At 40.6% G+C, this 18176-nt stretch overlaps 1 protein-coding gene across 1 annotated transcript in view; it reads left to right on the top strand.

The window, feature by feature from the left end:
- The window catches only part of pcnx2 (pecanex 2), a 113921-nt gene that overhangs the window by 63979 nt on the left and 31766 nt on the right, over window positions 1-18176 (top strand). Inside the window, exons 19-22 of the mRNA XM_078400031.1 lie at window positions 4107-4363; window positions 7686-7919; window positions 10786-10889; window positions 17664-17808. Coding sequence (XP_078256157.1) covers window positions 4107-4363; window positions 7686-7919; window positions 10786-10889; window positions 17664-17808 — 740 coding nt within the window. The remainder of the gene's footprint in view (window positions 1-4106; window positions 4364-7685; window positions 7920-10785; window positions 10890-17663; window positions 17809-18176) is intronic.

The raw sequence follows: 18176 nt of genomic DNA, 5'->3' as shown, positions 1-18176 counted from the left end.
AATCAGGCCTTGTTTATCCATGTGCTTATATATATTGTCCCTAAGTATCTTTTCCATTAATTTTCCCACCACAGACGTCAAACTAACAGGTCTATAATTGCTAGGTTTACTTTTAGAACCTTTTTTAAACAAAGGCACAACATGCGCAATGCGCCAATTTTCCGGCACCATCCCAGTTTCTAATGACGTTTGAAATATTTCCGCCATAGCCCCTGCTATTTCTGCACTAACTTCCCTCAATGTCCTAGGGAATATCCTATCAGGACCTGGAGACTTATCCACTTTTATATTTTTCAAAAGTGCCCGTACCTCCTCTTCTTTGATCCTCATAATTTCCATCACTACTCTACTTGTTTCGCTTACCTCACATAATTCAATATCCTTCTCCTCGGTGAATACCGAAGAAAAGAAATTGTTTAATCATATCATATCATATATATACAGCCGGAAACAGGCCTTTTCGGCCCACCAAGTCCGTGCCGCCCAACGATCCCCGTACATTAACACTATCCTACACCCACTAGGGACAATTTTTACATTTACCCAGCCAATTAACCTACATTGTTTAATATCTCCCCCATTTCTTCCGGCTCAGCACATAGCTGTCCACTCTGACTCTCTAATGGACCAATTTTATCCCTCGCTATCCTTTTGCTATTGACATATCTGTAGAACCCCTTGGGGTTTACTTTTACAATACTTGCCAAAGCAACCTCATATCTCTTTTTCGCTTTTCTAATTTCCTTCTTAAGATTCCTTTTACATTCTTTATATTCCTCAAGAACCTCATTTACTCCCTGCCGCTTATATTTATTGTATATCTCCCTCTTTTTCCGAACCGTGTCCAATTTCCCTGGAAAACCACGGCTCTTTCAAATTATTATTCTTTCCTTTCCACCGAACAGGGACATAAAGACTCTGTACTCTCAAAATTTCACCTTTAAATATCCTCCATTTCTCTATTATATCCTTTTCATAAAACAAAATGTCCCATTTCACTCCTTTTAAATCCTTTCTCATCTCCTCAAAATTAGCCTTTCTCCAATCCAAAATCTCAACCCTTGGTCCAGATTTGACCTTCTCCATAATTATATTGAAACTAATGGCATTGTGATCACTAGACCCAAAGTGCTCCTCAACACATACCTCCGTCTCCTGACCCGTCTCATTTCCTAACAGGAGGTCCAACACTGCCCCTTCTCTGGTAGATACCTCTACGTATTGCTGCAAAAAACTATCCTGCACACATTTTACAAACTCCAAACCATCCAGCCCCTTAACAGAATGTGATTCCCAGTCTATGTACGGAAAATTGAAATCACCCACAATCACTACTCTGTGCTTACTACTAATATCTGCTATCTCCTTACATATTTGCTCTTCCAATTCTCGTTCCCTATTTGGCGGTCTATAATACACCCCTATAACTGTTGCTAAGCCTTTCTCATTTCTGAGTTCCACCCAAACAGCCTCCCTAATCGAGCCTTCTAGTCTGTCCTGCCAAAGCACTGCTGTGATATCCTCCCTGACAAGCAATGCAACACCCCCACCTCTTGCCCCTCCGATTCTATCACATCTAAAACATCATAGAGTGATACAGTGTGGAAACAGGCCCATCGGCCCAACTTGCCCACACCGGCCAACGTGTTTCAGCTACACTAGTCCCACCTGTTTGCGCTTCGTCCATATCCAAGCTAGATGCAGAAAACATATTGCCAGTGTTGAGGGAGTCCAGAACCACAGTCTAAGAATAAAGGGGAGGCCATTTAAAACTGAGATGAGGAAAAACGTTTTCACCCACAAAGTTGCGAATTTGTGGAATTCTCTGCCACAGAAGGCAGTAGAGGCCAATTCACTGGATGAATTTAAAAGAGAGTTAGATAGAGCTCTAGGGGCTAGCGGAATCAAGGGATATGGGGAGAAGTCAGGCACGGGTGACTGATTGTGGATGATCAGCCATGATCACAATGAATGGCGGTGCTGGCTCGAAGGGCCAAATGGCCTCCTCCTGCACCTGTTTTCTATGTTTCTATCCCTCCAACCCTGTCTTATCCATGTACCTGTCTAACTGTTTCTTAAACATTGGGGTAGTCCCTGCCTCAACTACTTTCTCTGGCAGCTTATTCCATACACCCACCACCCTTGTGTGAGAAAGTTACCCCTCAGATTCCTTTAAAATCTTTTCTCCTTCACCTTGAACCTATGTCCTCTGGTCCTCGATTTCCCTACTCTGGGTACGACTCTGTGCAACTACCCGATATATACCCCTCATGTTGTATTTTATTGACAAATTACATATTCATACTTGCCAAGTTGACAGGTGGATGTTTTGCCGATCATTTGAAGTTGTACTTTGTTCTGTATTTCCATGTTCAAATTATTTCTCTGTTTAGTTGCTCAAGCATAACATTAAGTTCTCAGTAATACAGGAGCTGCACAGATTAGTGCAAAACAAGCTAAAATATTCTAATTTGGAATCTTCACTGAATGATGTTTGTAGCTGTCTCAATAATTGATATTTTATTCAGTCATGAATGCAGAACTATGAAGAATAAAAATTTAATGCAAGGATATAAATACACCAGAGTAATTCTAAATCAAACTTGAGTGGTACCATGGGCATTTTAGTATTTGTCTAGAACAATAAAAGATTCAGCAGAAGACATAACAGTAAATGCAGGTCTGTGGAATTTACCCGTATTTTGAGAAGATAGCAGAGTTGATTTTAAACATCTATATACTAAAACTCGTTTGTTTGTTTGTTTGTTCGTTCTTGAACCACAGCCAAAACGGTACACAATAGCGCGACAATTTTAGGCCCACTTTACTCACTGTCGTCCATTTGGTGCTAATGGAAGAAGGGGGGAGGATGGGGGGAAGGGGGAGGGGGGGGGAGGGTGCTACACCAATGCAGGAGAGGTTTGGGCCCAACGGGTCCACTTGGTTTAGTCACTCATAAAGTTGGGGCTATAGATTGGCTCGACTGTGAGCAGATAAGCCTGGTGTTTACTAGGGATATGATGGTGGCGCAACTCCACAAAACCAGATGCCCTTGTCACTTTATTTGGTTATATTGTCAGGCAACCTTCTATTGCCACAGGAGGCTGTGGAGGCCAAGTCAGTGGATATATTTAAGGCGGAGATAGATTGTTGATTAGTACGGGTGTCAAGGGTTATGGGGAGAAGGCAGGAAAATGGGGTTAGGAAGGAGAGATAAATCAGCCATGATTGAATGGGGGAGTAGAATTGATGGGCCGAATGACCTAATTCTCCTCCTATCACTTATGACCTAATGACCTTATGGGTTAGGCCGGAAAGCCTATTTCCAGGCTGTTTGGCTCCAAGACTCTACGTGTGGTGAGAAATAGTGTTGGCATTTCTGGGTGATTATTTTTATGACATTTGTTTGGAAGAGAGTTGAGGAGATGTATTGGAGAAATATCAGCAAGTGTCCTGGTTAAATGTCACTAGGCCTACCTGACCTACATAACTTTCAGAAATGTTATGAATAAAATTTGAAGACTAATCTTAAACGCTTCAGAGCCTGCAGTGAGCAGATTTTGAGCAAAAATCATTGTTTTTTATAAAAACAGATATAATTTTCACAAGCATTTTTCATATACTTTATTTACTATTTGTAATTGGAGATGGCGTGAAAGGCTGTTTGACAGATAGACAGACAGACAGAAATGAGAAGTTCCCTTGTCACTGTATCTATAATAAGATGGATGTCAGCATCTGAGAGACAACAGAAAATGCAATTTAAGTGACCAGTATCAGACATCAAGCTAACGGATGGACATTTTGTGTTCTTCTCTAAACCTTATGACTGGAAATCCATCTAATTTGCTGTTACATTTGTTACATTGTCAGGGTAGGCATATTTTAAATCAATTTACTGATTATTGTAAATTTTCTGTGTCATACAATTCATGTTGAACTGGACATTTCGAAAGGGGTGTATTGCATGATACATATTGGAATGACATGCATATTGTGCAGTAAATATTGTGCACGATATATTGCCCAGTACGTATTGTCAGGCACATATTGCACATACATTGCACATGTATTGCACATGCGGTATAATGTCTGGTTTTTTTCAGGTACATACTGTCAACAGAGGGAGGTTGAAGCAATAACGGAGGGAGCTGAGGATGATGAGGGTTGCTGCTGCTGCTGTGAGCCAGGACATTTGCCTCACATGCTGTCATTCAATGCAGCTTTTATCCAGCGCTGGCTGGCCTGGGAAGTTACATCATCAAAATATGTACTGGAAGGCTACAGCATCAGTGACAACAATGCAGCGTGTATGCTACAGATGTTTGATCTGAGAAAGATGCTCATCACCTATTATGTAAAGGTAGTAGTATGCCAGTAAGTTATTTTGCTTTATAAGTAGGTGTTTTGTATCCATTTCTCCAGTTGCTTTAGGATTCTTTCTACTACGCCCGCCAAAGTAATAAGTTGCGTTGGAGGTCTATAACCCAGCTTTAATCAAAGTTTCACTCGGACAATAAATCAGAAGTAGAAGATAGCAAAGTGCCTCTGAGGTGATGAATACATTGGAAAAATCCTTCCAAGTGTCCTAATTAAACACTACCTACTATCCGTAGAGTTGTCAACAAAAATAGAAAAATTATGCTCAGAGCACTGCTGTGAGCAAAATCATAGGCTGTTTAAAAAATTGTTTAAAAAAAATATTTAATTGAATGGTTTGTTTACTAATTATAAAATTCTTAGCGACGGGGTTAAAGAATGTTTAGCAAGCAGTCAAGAATGGTCGAGTCAGGTCTGTTCACTTTACTGTACATGGAGTCGCAGAGAGAGGTATCACAAAGCTGGCCATGACATGTAACCATTGATGTAAATGTGAGTGGGATATGGTAGGATGGAGTTAAGAACAGAAAACCCTGGCCAGAGTCAACAGGTCAGATACCATCCATATAGAAAAGGACAATGAACATTTCGGATTTTCTCTTCAACTTGCCCTGCTTCTGTACATCCTTAAAACCTGGAACACCTTTCCAGTTATGATGGAAACATTTCAGTCCCTAGCTCCATCCCCTTAACCATTGGCTGCTGACCCTCTCACCTCCACTTATCTGGGACTATAAGTGGTTCTTATAATTGTTTTATACATCTCTTGCATTTTCACAGACGATAAACAAGATGAATTCAAAACATATTTAAATAATGAAATGAATTAAAGGATAGCCAAGTAATGTTTATTAAGTCACAGAGTACATTTTGAGCTCCTGCAGCTCCAGTTAATCTATTAGGTGTCAGATCCTGTTCCATATGAAACTTGGCACAGGATCCAAAATGGTAATTCTGCAGCAGAATTCTGGGGAATCTCAGCAAGACTGAGCTCTTCAGTTGAATTCCAGAGACCCTAGCAGTGGAGCAAACTAACAGAGTCAGGACTCGGAATCAATCAATGGGTCCCAGACTTTCTTGTTCGACAGTGCAAGCTGAGAAAATCTTGGATTTGAGCAGTTGAAGAGATTGATCACCAACTGTTCCAATCTGAACCACCAACATTAGCCAGCATGGTATAAACTATTAATGCAGTTTCTCTCTCCACAGGTGCTGGCTGACCTGCTGAGTGTTTTCAGCATTTTCTGCTTTTATTTCAGACTTCCAGCATTCACAGTTTTCCCTTCTCTCTTGCCCTGCCTCTCTGCATTCTGCATCAGCAACGTTAATCACACTACATCAACCACACAGTCTTACTAAATAATTTAAACCACAATTTTATACATTGTTATACAGCAAATCATAAATTGTCAATGGCTCCCAGTGGTTATCAGTGTTCCACAAGATATGGAGAGGAAGTTCTGGCAGGGAGCATTTCCACAACAGACATTGTTTCAAGAATGTAACAGAAGGTTTTACATTTCTATAATCTGGGATGCCAGTGACCGTGATATTATTACGTAGTTCCCTATTTGACTCTGATTGATCGTTAATTGAACATTTTTTTCAACTCACCAGATTTTACTGCGGTTGAAACTAGCAAAGCATAAATAATAATTACTGAAACTCCATGCAGCCCGTTCTGTGAAATCTGACATCAATGTTGAGAGGGAATGTTACTACCACAAAGATCAATCAGTTATTAAAAATTAATTTGAGCGCCAGAATCATTATCAACCCTAATTACAAAGAATGAAGGGAAGATCAGCATGTTTAATGCAGTTTTTAATTAGTCATGCAATCCTTTAAATGGGGGAAATTGCTCAAACGAAACCTTTGACAACAATAGTATACTATCATGTTCATAAGTCATAGCAGCAGAATTAGGCTATTCTGTCCATTGGTTTAAAATTTAGTCCAACAAATGGTACCTCTGACATTGCAGTACCTGCCTTACCATTGTACTGACGTGTAAGTTTATGCTCAAGTGTCTGTAATTGGGCTTGAACTCATCACCTTCCGCTTCAAGAGGTGAGAGTGCGAACCATTGAGCTACAACTGGTACCATTATTCTCTCAGAGGGAAAGTGTGACAAACAAGAGTCAGGTGCGAGCTGAATGGTGAAAGTGTGACTGAAGTGGAGACTATGTGCAAATGATGACCATAGCCAGATGCATGGGTGAATTGTGAGTGAATAGTGACAACAAGCAGGGCAAGGCAGTTAATCGAGGAATCTCGGGCTGGAATAGTTTTTAGAACTTTCTGTCATGACAAACATGACACACCAGAGCACTTGATTGTTTCCTGCTTCACGTCAGTAAAGGTCAAGTCATTGTGATTTTTTAAAGCGGAGATTGATAGGTCCTTCATTAGTAAGGGCATCAAAGGTTACTGGGATAAAGCAGGAGAATGGGGATAAGAGGGAAAAACAGATTAGCAATGATCGAATGGCAGAGCAGACTCAATGGGCCAAAAAGTCCAAATTTTGCTCCTACATCTTATGGTCTTATGGAAATTACATCTGTCACAAACAATAATGGAAGCCGTCAGGATGAGAAATGAGAAACATTTGCCCACAGTTTATTCTTTGTCCTTGGCCTCGGAATATTAGAGTTCACTTCCTCAGCTTCTCTGCCTCTCCATGACTTGCTCTTTCCTATTAAAACAGCCCCTTTACCATGCATTTGGTCGCTGTTCCCATTATCTCTCTCTCTATCTCATTGTCCATTTCCCCATCGTTACTGTCAAGCACCTTGTGATGACAATCTATATTAACGTTCTTGAAGTAACTGCTTGAAAATAATGTTTTCAGTGTTTTACTCGTATTCTAATGTTAAACCACGACTAAGAACAGCATTCAGATCACATCTTAATGTCTCCTTTGAGCCATTTCCAACTAAAATATCATCTGCTATAAGTACACAATGGTGCAGCTATTCCTGGTTTCTTACAACATACCAAAGACTTGTGGGTCAGTGGGTTAATTGAGACTGTAAAAAGCTCCAAATGTGCAGGTGAGTGGTAGAATCAGGGGGAGTTGTAAATGCAGGGAGAATGGAATGGGAATAGTGTTGATTTAGTGCAAATGCATGTTTGATGTTCAGCCCAGAGATGCTGCCTGTCCTGCTGAGTTACTCCAGCGTTTTGTGTGTACCTTCAGTGGGATGAAGCCCTGTTTCCATGCTACATGACTCTATGACCTCGAGATAAGCTTATTTAGGATGGCATGGGGTTCAAATTGTATGTTAATAAAATTCTCTTTGCAGAGCATAATATACTACTTGATTCATTCTCTGAAACTGGAAGACTGGTTGACCAACGAATCCATACAGGAGGCACTGCATCCCTGCACAGCGTGGAATTACATCGACAGGGACCCAGCAGTGTTTAACATGAACATTGATGAGGACTATGATCATTGCCTCAAGGGAATCTCAAGAGCCAGCTTCTGCAATACCTACCTGGAATGGATCCAACACTGCAACAGTAAAAGGACAAAGGTGCACAATGCAATTGTATTGCTCATTTCATTCATCCAGTTTAATTCCAGGTCTTTTTGATAATTAGCCATGGATTCGATATGATAGGGAATTATAGAAGCCGAGGTCAAATGCGAAAGGGGAAGTTCCTCCTGGTCTCCCGACTGATCATTAACACTTTGCTGCTCTTAAGAGCCTTCTGTTCACGAATTGGCTGCCACATTTTAGACAATAGACAATAGGTGCAGGAGTAGGCCATTCGGCCCTTCGAGCTAGCACTGCCATTCAATGTGATCATGGCTGATCATTCACAATCAGTACCCCGTTCCTGCCCTCTCCCCATACCCCCTGACTGCACTATCATTAAGAGCTCTATCTAGCTCTCTCTTGAAAGCATCCAGAGAATTGGCCTCCACTGCCTTCTGAGGCAGATTTACAACTCTCTGAGTGAAAATGTTTTCCCTCATCTCCGTTCTAAATGGCCTACCCCTTATTCTTATACTGTGGCCCCTGGTTCTGGACTCCCCCAACATTGGGAACATGTTTCCTGCCTCTCGCCAATAACAATGACTACAGTTCATTAATACTTCAGTGATTATAAATAACACTTGGACATCCTGAAGTTGCAAATGTACTTCAGAAATGCAGGTCTTTATTTCTTTTAATTTTAACCCTTGCTGTCCAGGCTTTTCCTTCTTTGTCTCAATGCTTATTTATTATCATAAATTTGTGAATCCCGTTTGAGTCATGTCACTATATTAAAGACAGCCAAATAAATGTAAGCACATGGATTTCTCTGGGAGATGGCATAGATTTGATGGGCTGAATGGCCCCTTCTATGTTGTCAGGAGATATGAAAATATGAAATTTCACTGTCATAGTTACATAGCATGGAAATAAGCCCTTACGCCAGTGCGTCCACCAGACAATCATCTACCCATCGATTCATTCCATTTCATTTTCCCTAAATTCATATCAACTTCCCTCAAATTCTACCACTCATCTACGCACTAGAGGCAATTACTAGTGGATAGTGAACCTACTAACCCACAGAACTTTGGGATTTGGGAGGAAACCAAAGCACCCAAAGGAAACCCATATGGACACAGGGAGAACATGCAAACTCCTCATAAATGGCACCAGAAGTCTGGATTGAACCCAGGACACTGCTGTGAGGCACAAGGTTACCATGTCACCCCTGTCTAACAGATTCTCCAACACTCTTCCTCTTTCTCACATCACAATGCACAGTATCAGAAGTAAAACTGGGTTTTACTGCCTAGCGAATAATTTTGCAGTTCCAGTCTTTAATCCCTGCAGCCGAAAGAGAACCCAGAGGAATCTGTTGTTTTCATGTGATCAGTGCACCACGAGTCTATTTTCACTTTTATGAAAGTTAATAATTGCTGATGTGTGGAAAGATTTCATTCTTGTGAATCTCTTAGGTATTATCATTCACTCTCTCCCACGTGAATTTTATTTTTACCTTCTTGCTATTAATGTCTCAAAGCAAATTAAATACGGAATACAATGAACACAAATTGTACGCCTCGATGAAGTACTATGTTCGATGTTTGATTCAATCCACTGCGACTCACAAAGGATGTTTGGCCTTTGATGAACTGTGTCGCAGACTAACCACTACAATCTGGAGTTTAGGATTGGGTTATGAATTAGGATTGTATCCCTTGAGTTTAGCAAATTAACGGGTGTTGTAGTTGAGCTATTTAAGATGATTAAAGGAATTGAAAGAATGAATATGGCGGGGCTATTTCTCTGTTAGTGGAGTGCAGAACGGGAGAACAGTGCCTATTAGTTAGAGGAATGTTGCCTAGATGCACTTTGTCATGTCAAGGATGATGGACCAGGAGCTCAATCTTCCTAAAAGCCTTTGAGGCTTGGAAGGTCAACTCAATGTCATGACTGAGATTGGAGGTATCACAAAATGCTGGAGTAACTCAGCAGGTCAGGCAGCATCTAGGAGAGAGGGAATGGGTGACGTTTCGGGTCGAGACCCTTCTTCAGACTGATGTCAGGGGGGCGGGACAAAGAAAGGATATAGGTGGAGACAGGAAGACGGTGGGAGAACTGGAAGGGGAGGGGGGGATAAGGAGAGAGACAGGAACTATCTAAAGTTGGAGAAGTCAATGTTCATACCGTTGGGCTGCAAGCTGCCCAAGCGAAATATGAGGTGCTGTTCCTCCAATTTGCGGTGGGCCTCACTATGACATGACAGAAAGGTCAGACTGGGAGTGGGAGGGGGAGTTGAAGTGCTCAGCCACTGGGAGATCAGGTTGGTTAAGGCGGACTGAGCGAAGGTGTTGAGCGAAACGATCGCCGAGCCTGCGTTTGGTCTTGCCGATGTAGAGAAATTGACATTTAGTCTCCTGCCCTCTTACTGAGATTGAACATTTTTTAATAAGGGAAGTGCATGAACGGTTACAGAACTGAAATGCATGGATGTTCAGTGTCCAATTCATTGTCGAAGAACATGCTTGAGGGGCTATTTGGCCCATTACTGATTCCTGTTTTCTTTCCTATCACTTTCTCTGTTCCACTCAAACAAACTTTATTTTTATTTATTTTTTAATAGGCCAGCTCAAATGAAACAATCAGGAGAAAAACAAGAATTTTCTTCTGAAGCAGCGAGTTGTTAAGATCTGGAATGTGTTGCTTGAAATAGAGATGAAAAGGAAATAGGATATCTATCTTTTTTTTTTAAATGAAAAAAATGCTGGGCTCTGGGGAAAGAGCAGGCATACAGCCATTACAGACATGATGGGTTGAATGATCTTCCACATTGTGTGATTCTGTGTCTAAATTGTACTGCCAAGTGTATCGGTTGTGAACTGCTTGTAATGCTGCCTTGTTCTATGTTATGTTACAGCCTGTGAGGAGTGATGGAGACTCCCCTCTGGTAACCCTTTGTTACAGCCTTTCTATCTTTGGCAGAAGAGCTTTAGGGACGGCAACCCACAACATGTCCATCAGGTAATCCATCTTGATCTTAGCCAATAAAGTAATTTAAAGAAATTTGGAGAACATAGCAAAAATATAAATGTGCAAAATTAGTGAGCTGCTTTGTGATACAAAATATGGAAACAGTGTCCGATTTTCTAATTAAATTCATTGCCAAAATAAATGTGCTTTATAAAATGCAAGCTGTTATTGGTGGTACCATGATACATTCTACTGAAACCGTACAGCTTGCTGTCTATCCTTCATAATGGTGAAGCTCACGAAGAACATTGCTTCATATAGCACAGAGCACAGGATTTCTTCCAGCTTTCATCCCCCCAAATAAACTGAAGAAGGGTCCTGACCTGAAACGTCACCTATCCATGATCTCCAGGAATGCTGTTTGACCCGCTGATTTACTCCAGCACTTTGTGTCCTTTTCTGTCACATTGCTTCTGAGGTCCTTTGGGAAGCGGTACTTTCCTGATAATATAATTATTGTTTACGACACTAAGGCTATATAGGCAATCCTCTAGTGACTTAAAAATAAATAGGATTTGAAGAATTGGATCAAATAAATTGTGAATATTATTGAGTTAGTGAACATTAGAGTATTTTAAAGCAGATAAAAATGTAGGGCCCAGGAATCATGATATTTGCCCCAAAAAAGCGTGGGCAAAGAGAAAGAAATGAATAGATCCTAGTTTAACAAGCAATCGTCAATGAGATGAATGAATAATGGTGTGTTCCAAAGACTATTTGATTCCATGTTTAATGATCATTTTAACCCTGAGTGAATTCACCTGTAGAATATTCTGGAAATAGTGGATCATTCCAGTAGCTGTGGCTGTGAGTTACAGAGAGCGGATGTTTATTTTTGGAGAATAAAAGATTAAATATGGATGTAATCGCTACCTTTCAAATGGTGAGGCATTGGCACCACAACTCATTGCAGCTTATTTACACTGCAGTCATGCTGTAATGTGGCATAAAGACAATGCTTACTTGACTCGGGCAAGTGTAGATATGAAGAAAAGATGCCCAACCAAAGGGGAATAAAGGTCAGGGGTAAATGTGAGAAAATAAATGGAATTAACTGAATAAAATTAACTACAGTCAATGGTGACCAGATACTCAGTGTAACAATAATTTGAGTGTAATTCATACTTAATTTGGCAACTAATTAGTTTTTAAAAGAGAGAGTGTTGATGGGAAGAATTCCCATTCAATTGAAAAACAGAACAATTGCCTATTGATGACGAGAAGTTTTCATGCAAACACCGGAATTTCTCTCAAGTCATTAAGTCTTGACAGGGAACAGAGAGGTTCTGTAGTTCAGATTAGCATGCCACAGTTTTGAAACTGCAGGAATATTTGAATCTACATAAATTGTGAGAGATCAATGTCCATGGAGGTCACACTCATCTGTTTGCATATCCTCCTTTCCCATTACCTCCTTCTCATCACTGGTCACCCAGCATGCCAGTACTGACAGAGTCAATGGCAATGCAATCCTCACACAGCTCTGCAGTTTTAAAATAATGCTCCGTTACTTGGCCTTCCTAGATTGACTGCACATTTGCCAGGGCCATGTGCACCCTGCTGATTGTTATGTGCTGGCCAGAGATGAATTGCCCCGATTATTTCCTCCTAGGTTGCTCGTTAATCTGAGAGATTACTCTGAGAGTACAAGAGGCTCCAGGGCAGTCTGGCGAGTTGGCAACCCCGTAACAAATTCTCCTCATTCTATCCTTTCATAAAATGAGGAAGTACTTTCATTTGAACGTTATCCTGTTAGATTTCCCTAGCTACTGCAATGATTCATGGAAAATCTGAATGGGATTTTCTAAGTAAAAGTCATGATCAGATTGACAAAATTCACGATGGGCTTGTTTGTCAATTCCTCTTCTCATTGCATGCTTACTAAATTGTGACCAATGTGTCTGACTATTTTTCATTCCTGCTTAAAAAAACAAAACGTCCTTTCATGTGCATCTGCATGTGCAGTTTATTAAAAGGAACGTGAGGAGAGAGGGACAACTGACCTCAACACTTATCAAGCAGACAGATCCAAATAAACAATTTATACACAAGATAATTTGCACAGAAATAACTGTGGGAATGAATCCAAAATGGCATTAAACTTGATACAGCGGCTCATTTCTGCAGCACCTTTAAGGTAGAAAAAAAGTCTCAAGGCAGTTTACAGTGGCTGTTATTGGACAAAATTTAATGCGAAGCCACGTGAGTACTTGATCCACACTAAAACCTGTCAAATTCACTAATATTTTTCAGAGACGGAAACTTGGCATGCTTACCCGATCTGGCCTATTTGTGACTTCTGACCCATGTGAATGTGGGTGATTCTTACCTGCCTCCATCCATGAATGAATAAATATATAAATAGGGCAGGTAACCAAAAGCTTGGTCTGGGAATAATTTTTGGGACATGTCTTAAAGGGGAAAAGAGAGATAGACATTGAGGAAGGGAATTCCAGCGCTTTTCAGTTAATGCCGCAGCCAGCAACGATGGATTGATTAAAATCAAGGATGCACAAGATCAGAATATAGATATCTTGGGAGTGCAGTCTGGATGGGAAAAATTACAATTTGAGAGGGGTGAGGTCAAAAGACAACATGAACGCAAGATGAAAACTAAACAGATAAACAATATTTTGAGTCAGTGACACAATTTCTCGGAGAATTAGAAAATTTGTCAAAGCAGTGATAAATAAGAAATGCCCTTGTTTAGAAGAATGCGATTTGTTCTGTGCTTGACTGTTTGAATATGGCTCTTTAGGTGTTGGCAGACTGTTGGCAACATGTAACTTTCTGTGGCTCCCAAATGAAAGGAGGAGAGATGCTTTGTTGAATATTCAGAGTATTTCTTTTGCCATCCTGAAAAAGGCCCTTTGGGGATGAATGTGATTTATTTCACTCTAGTTCTGTGAAGTGAAAGTTAACTATGTGTAATTTCTTTTAACGTTGGGTGAATCTTGTACATTGGATACCACATGGACTCGAGGGACCTATATCTTGGTGCATAATAACATAGCACAAGATGACACCGATTTGGTGTATATACATCAACAACAAGTATACGGACATGGATGTACACATACAAGCACATGCGAGTGTAAAAACACACTCATTCTATTTTCAACTACCTCCTCCCATTACCCTCCCCTTCAGCCTCCTTTCCTCTGTCTCTTACTCCCCCTCCTTTATATTCTTCCTTCAATTTGCCCCTCGCTCTCAGCCTCCTTCGCTTTCACCTAACCTCTCCCCATGAACTCCTCTCCCCATGAACTCCTCCCCCCTTTTTCTTCCTCTGAATTTGTCCACTCACAACTCCCACCAGCCACCTCAGCCCCCGCCTAACTTTCCAGCATTTCACCGAATACTCAAAAAAAAATCCACAGATGCACTCTCTTCTGGAGTAAGGTTCACCCCCACTGTCTACCCTCTTCAGCACCATTACTCATGTGTTGATCACATTGCCCACAACCTCAGTCTCTAGAGTTATTCCACCCATCGCCTTTGGCCAGGCCCAGACAGCCAGAACCCCATTCCAGAAAACCTCAGGTGAATCCACAGCTGCCCATCAAGTGTTGCCTGATGTGTTGAGGTCCCATTCTCCCAATGCTCTACGATGTGGAGGAGGATTGGTACTTTTTGAAATCTGGAAGTCTTGAACCTAGAGGTCACATTTTCAGACTCCTATACCTTCCCCTCAATGGCCGGAGTGAAATGAGAGTGAGGTCAGGGTGGTGTGGGTTCTTGATGATACTAGTTCAAGGATACTTAATATTCAGGAAGATGAGGCAAAAAAGCAGAAGATGGAGTAACACTGTAAATGAGGGTTGGGATCAGTGTAATAGTAGTCAGATGATAGTGTAGAGTGAAAATTAATTTGGGTGGAATGATGAAACAGTAAAGGAAAGAAAGCATTGGTGGGACTATTTTTAAGCCACAAAATAACCGTTATTATCTCAGACGCAGCAGGAAATTAGAGGTGTATATAACAGAGTAATCAGGGGAAACATAAATTGACTTGTCTAGACAAGTCAAATTAGCAGTAATAAGGTAGAAGATGAATTGATGTAATGTTTACAATATGATTTTCTAGATCAAAATGTTGCGAAACTACATAGGGAAAAGGCAGTTAGAACTTATAAGGTACAATGAGAAAGGGTTAACCAATAATACAGTTGTAAAATGTCTGCAGGGAAGTGTAACCTTCCTTAATATAATGGTATTTTACATTGTGTTTCAAACTGATGTTTTCAATTCAAAGCCAGAGGAATCAAGGGATATGGGGAGAAGGCAGGAACGGGGTACTGATTGTGGATGATCAGCCATGATTACATTGAATGGCGGTGCTGGCTCGAAGGGCCAGAATGGCCTACTTCTGCACCTATTTTCTATGTATGTATGGATCTTAAATTTACACAAAGACCAGAAATGTATGAAGAGTAAGCTGGCTGTGGTTGATTGGGAAACAACATTAAAAGATATGATGATGTTGGAAGGCAATGGGTGACACTTAAAATACATGGTACATGATTTACAAAAAAATTATACCTTTGTGACACAAAAAACCACTGGAAAAAGAAAACTGAAGATGGTATTAAATCAAAGATGGTTATAAAGATGCCAGAAATAACAGTACGTCTGAGGATTGTGAGCAGTTGAGAAGTCAGTAAAGGACAACCAAGAAAATAATTAAAAATAAAAAGAAGGTCGAACAGGAGAAATATCTGGCAAAAAAAACATAAAACTACAAAAAGTAAAGCAAGAAAAGATTCTTATGGGTAAACCTGGGTCCCTGACTCAGAGAGGAAAATTTAAAGCGGGGAATATGGAAATGGCAGCAATTTTTCTCTGGAACTTCGGAGATTGAGGGGAGACCTATTAGAAGTATTTAAAATTATGAGAGGCATGGTTAGAGTAGACATTCAGAACATCTTCCTAGGGTGGAAATGTCAAGGACTAGAGGACAGATCTCTAAGGTGAGAGGGACAAGGCTTAAAGAAGTTTTACACAGTGGTGGGTTCCTGAAACATGCCGCCAGGAGTGGTAGTGGTGGCAGTTACAATAGTGGCATTTTAGAGGCTTTTTGGGAGGCACGTTGATATGCAGTGAATGGAGGGTTATGGATCACATGCAGGCAGAGGGGATTAGTTTATCTTGGTATCATGCTGAACACAGACATTGTGGGCCAAAGGGCCTGTTCCTGTGCTATGTTCTAAACAAGTACTTTGTGCCTGTTTTCATGGAAGACATGAAAGCTTGCTGGAAATATGATATTCAAGAAAGAGGCGAGAATGAGGCACTGAAGAAAATGCATATGAGTAAAAGAAAAGTACCATAGAAGTTGATGACACAACAAACCCATAAGTCCCAAAGACAAGATGATGAACTTTGGAAATGGTGGCTGTAGACTTGGTGGATGCTCTAGTTATTATCTTCCACAATCTAGATTTGGGGATTGTTCTGTCAAATAGGAAGGTAGCAAATGTGACCCTTTCTTAAAAAGGGAATCAGAGGAAGAATAGGGAGCAACTGTCCTGTTAGCTTAACATCTGCTGTAGGGAAAATATTGGCATCTATAATGAAGGATGTAATTCCAGAACACCTAGAAAACAAGGTTCGAGCAGAGGTATTTGGATTTATGAAAGGGAAATAATGTTTTAACTAATCAATTGGAGTAGTCTACTTCAGAGGGCCGTGAATGCTCAGGCATTAAGTTCACGTGAAATGGGATAAATACATTTCTGGATATTAAAGGAAAAAGGGGTATATGGGGAGAAAGTGAGAATTAGACAGTGAAGCAGAAAAGCTATGATTTTGATAAATGGCAGAGAAAGCTTGAAGGGCCAGATGGCCTGGACTTGCTCTATTTTTTTTAGTTCTCATGTAGGTGTTGTGGTTGAACAGCTAGCAACGTGTGCAATCTGTAAAGAGTAGGTGTGAGGCTTGTCGAGAGCTAATTATGCAAGCTTTTAAATATCTATTCTTCCAGTTCTCATTTAGTAGATTCTGTTTCCCCAACGTCTCCCATGCAGCTTTCTGATGTGTTAGTGAGTTGAGGGTAGGGCCGGATAGAAGGAAGCTCAACCAAGGCAGCAATTGTGACATCAGCCGTTGGGTTACATTTTTGCTCAGAGTCAGAAAGTTGTGTGTTCAGGCCCCCCCCTTCAGTGAACGGAGCGTAAAATGTTGCCCAATGCTTCCTGTGCAGTGCTGCATACTTTATGGTCAAGTGTTGTCTCCATGAGTTAACCAAGACCTGAGTCTAATTTATCATGAATTAAAGGTTCATTAAAGGTCAACCAAACCTGGCTCAAGTCAGATTTGGCCTGATACACCACAATAATGCAGTGAAGAATGATGATAATGATGATAATATTAGGCCATTCGCCTTTTCATCTCGCTTTACCTTTCACTTGCAAAAAAATCTAATGAAAACTTCAGTTGATTCAGCATCCAGAGCTATTTGGAGGTGAGACTCTCAGATTTTCTTCTATCTTTGTGTGACGCTGTTTACTTATTGTACTCCTAACTCTAATAAACTGTATTTAAGGGCAACATTCAACTCTTTAATTTGAAGTAATTTAACTCAAATTATGTGAATTGCTGATAATCTGACAAGCAAGAATTCCTGTGTTATTTATAATATAATTTAAATTATGGATAAATCAAGTTATTTTGGTCCATTATTCATTTTAGACTATGAGGAGGGTGCACACAATGGATTTGAAACAGTGATCCCCATCATACTGATCCATCTGTATGTCCTTGCAGCTTGGAATCATTTCTATACGGACTGCATGCGTTATTCAAAGGAGATTTCAGAATCACTGCCAAGCAGGAATGGGTCTTCGAAGATATAGACTTGCTCCACAAGGTTGTCGCCCCTGGAATTCGAATGTCCTTGAAACTTCACCAGGTACATCTGTCCTCCAGCAATCAATGAAAATATGTTGCTTCGGCACACCTGTCATCCGTGGGAATACAGTGTCGTACAGTGAGCTCACAGACTTGTAGAGATGTAGAATCATACAGCACGAAAATGGGCCCTTCAGACCACCTAGTCCATGCCAACCATGCCAAGCACTCATTTACACTAATCCCATTTTTATTCTCCCCATCTATTTCCTTTAGATTCTTCCACTCATCTATATAGTTGGGCCACTTCACGTGCCAATTCAGCTACTAACCTGAAAATAGACACAAAAAACTGGAGTAACTCAGCGGGACAGGCAGCATCTCTGGAGAGAAGAAATGGGTTACCCTTCAAGAAGGGTTTCGACCCAA

Source organism: Rhinoraja longicauda, chromosome 5, assembly GCF_053455715.1.
Source record: "Rhinoraja longicauda isolate Sanriku21f chromosome 5, sRhiLon1.1, whole genome shotgun sequence".
Classification (NCBI taxonomy): Eukaryota; Metazoa; Chordata; class Chondrichthyes; order Rajiformes; family Arhynchobatidae; genus Rhinoraja; species Rhinoraja longicauda.
The sequence above is the reverse complement of the archived record's forward strand: the minus strand, read 5'-3'. Positions and strand labels throughout refer to the sequence as shown.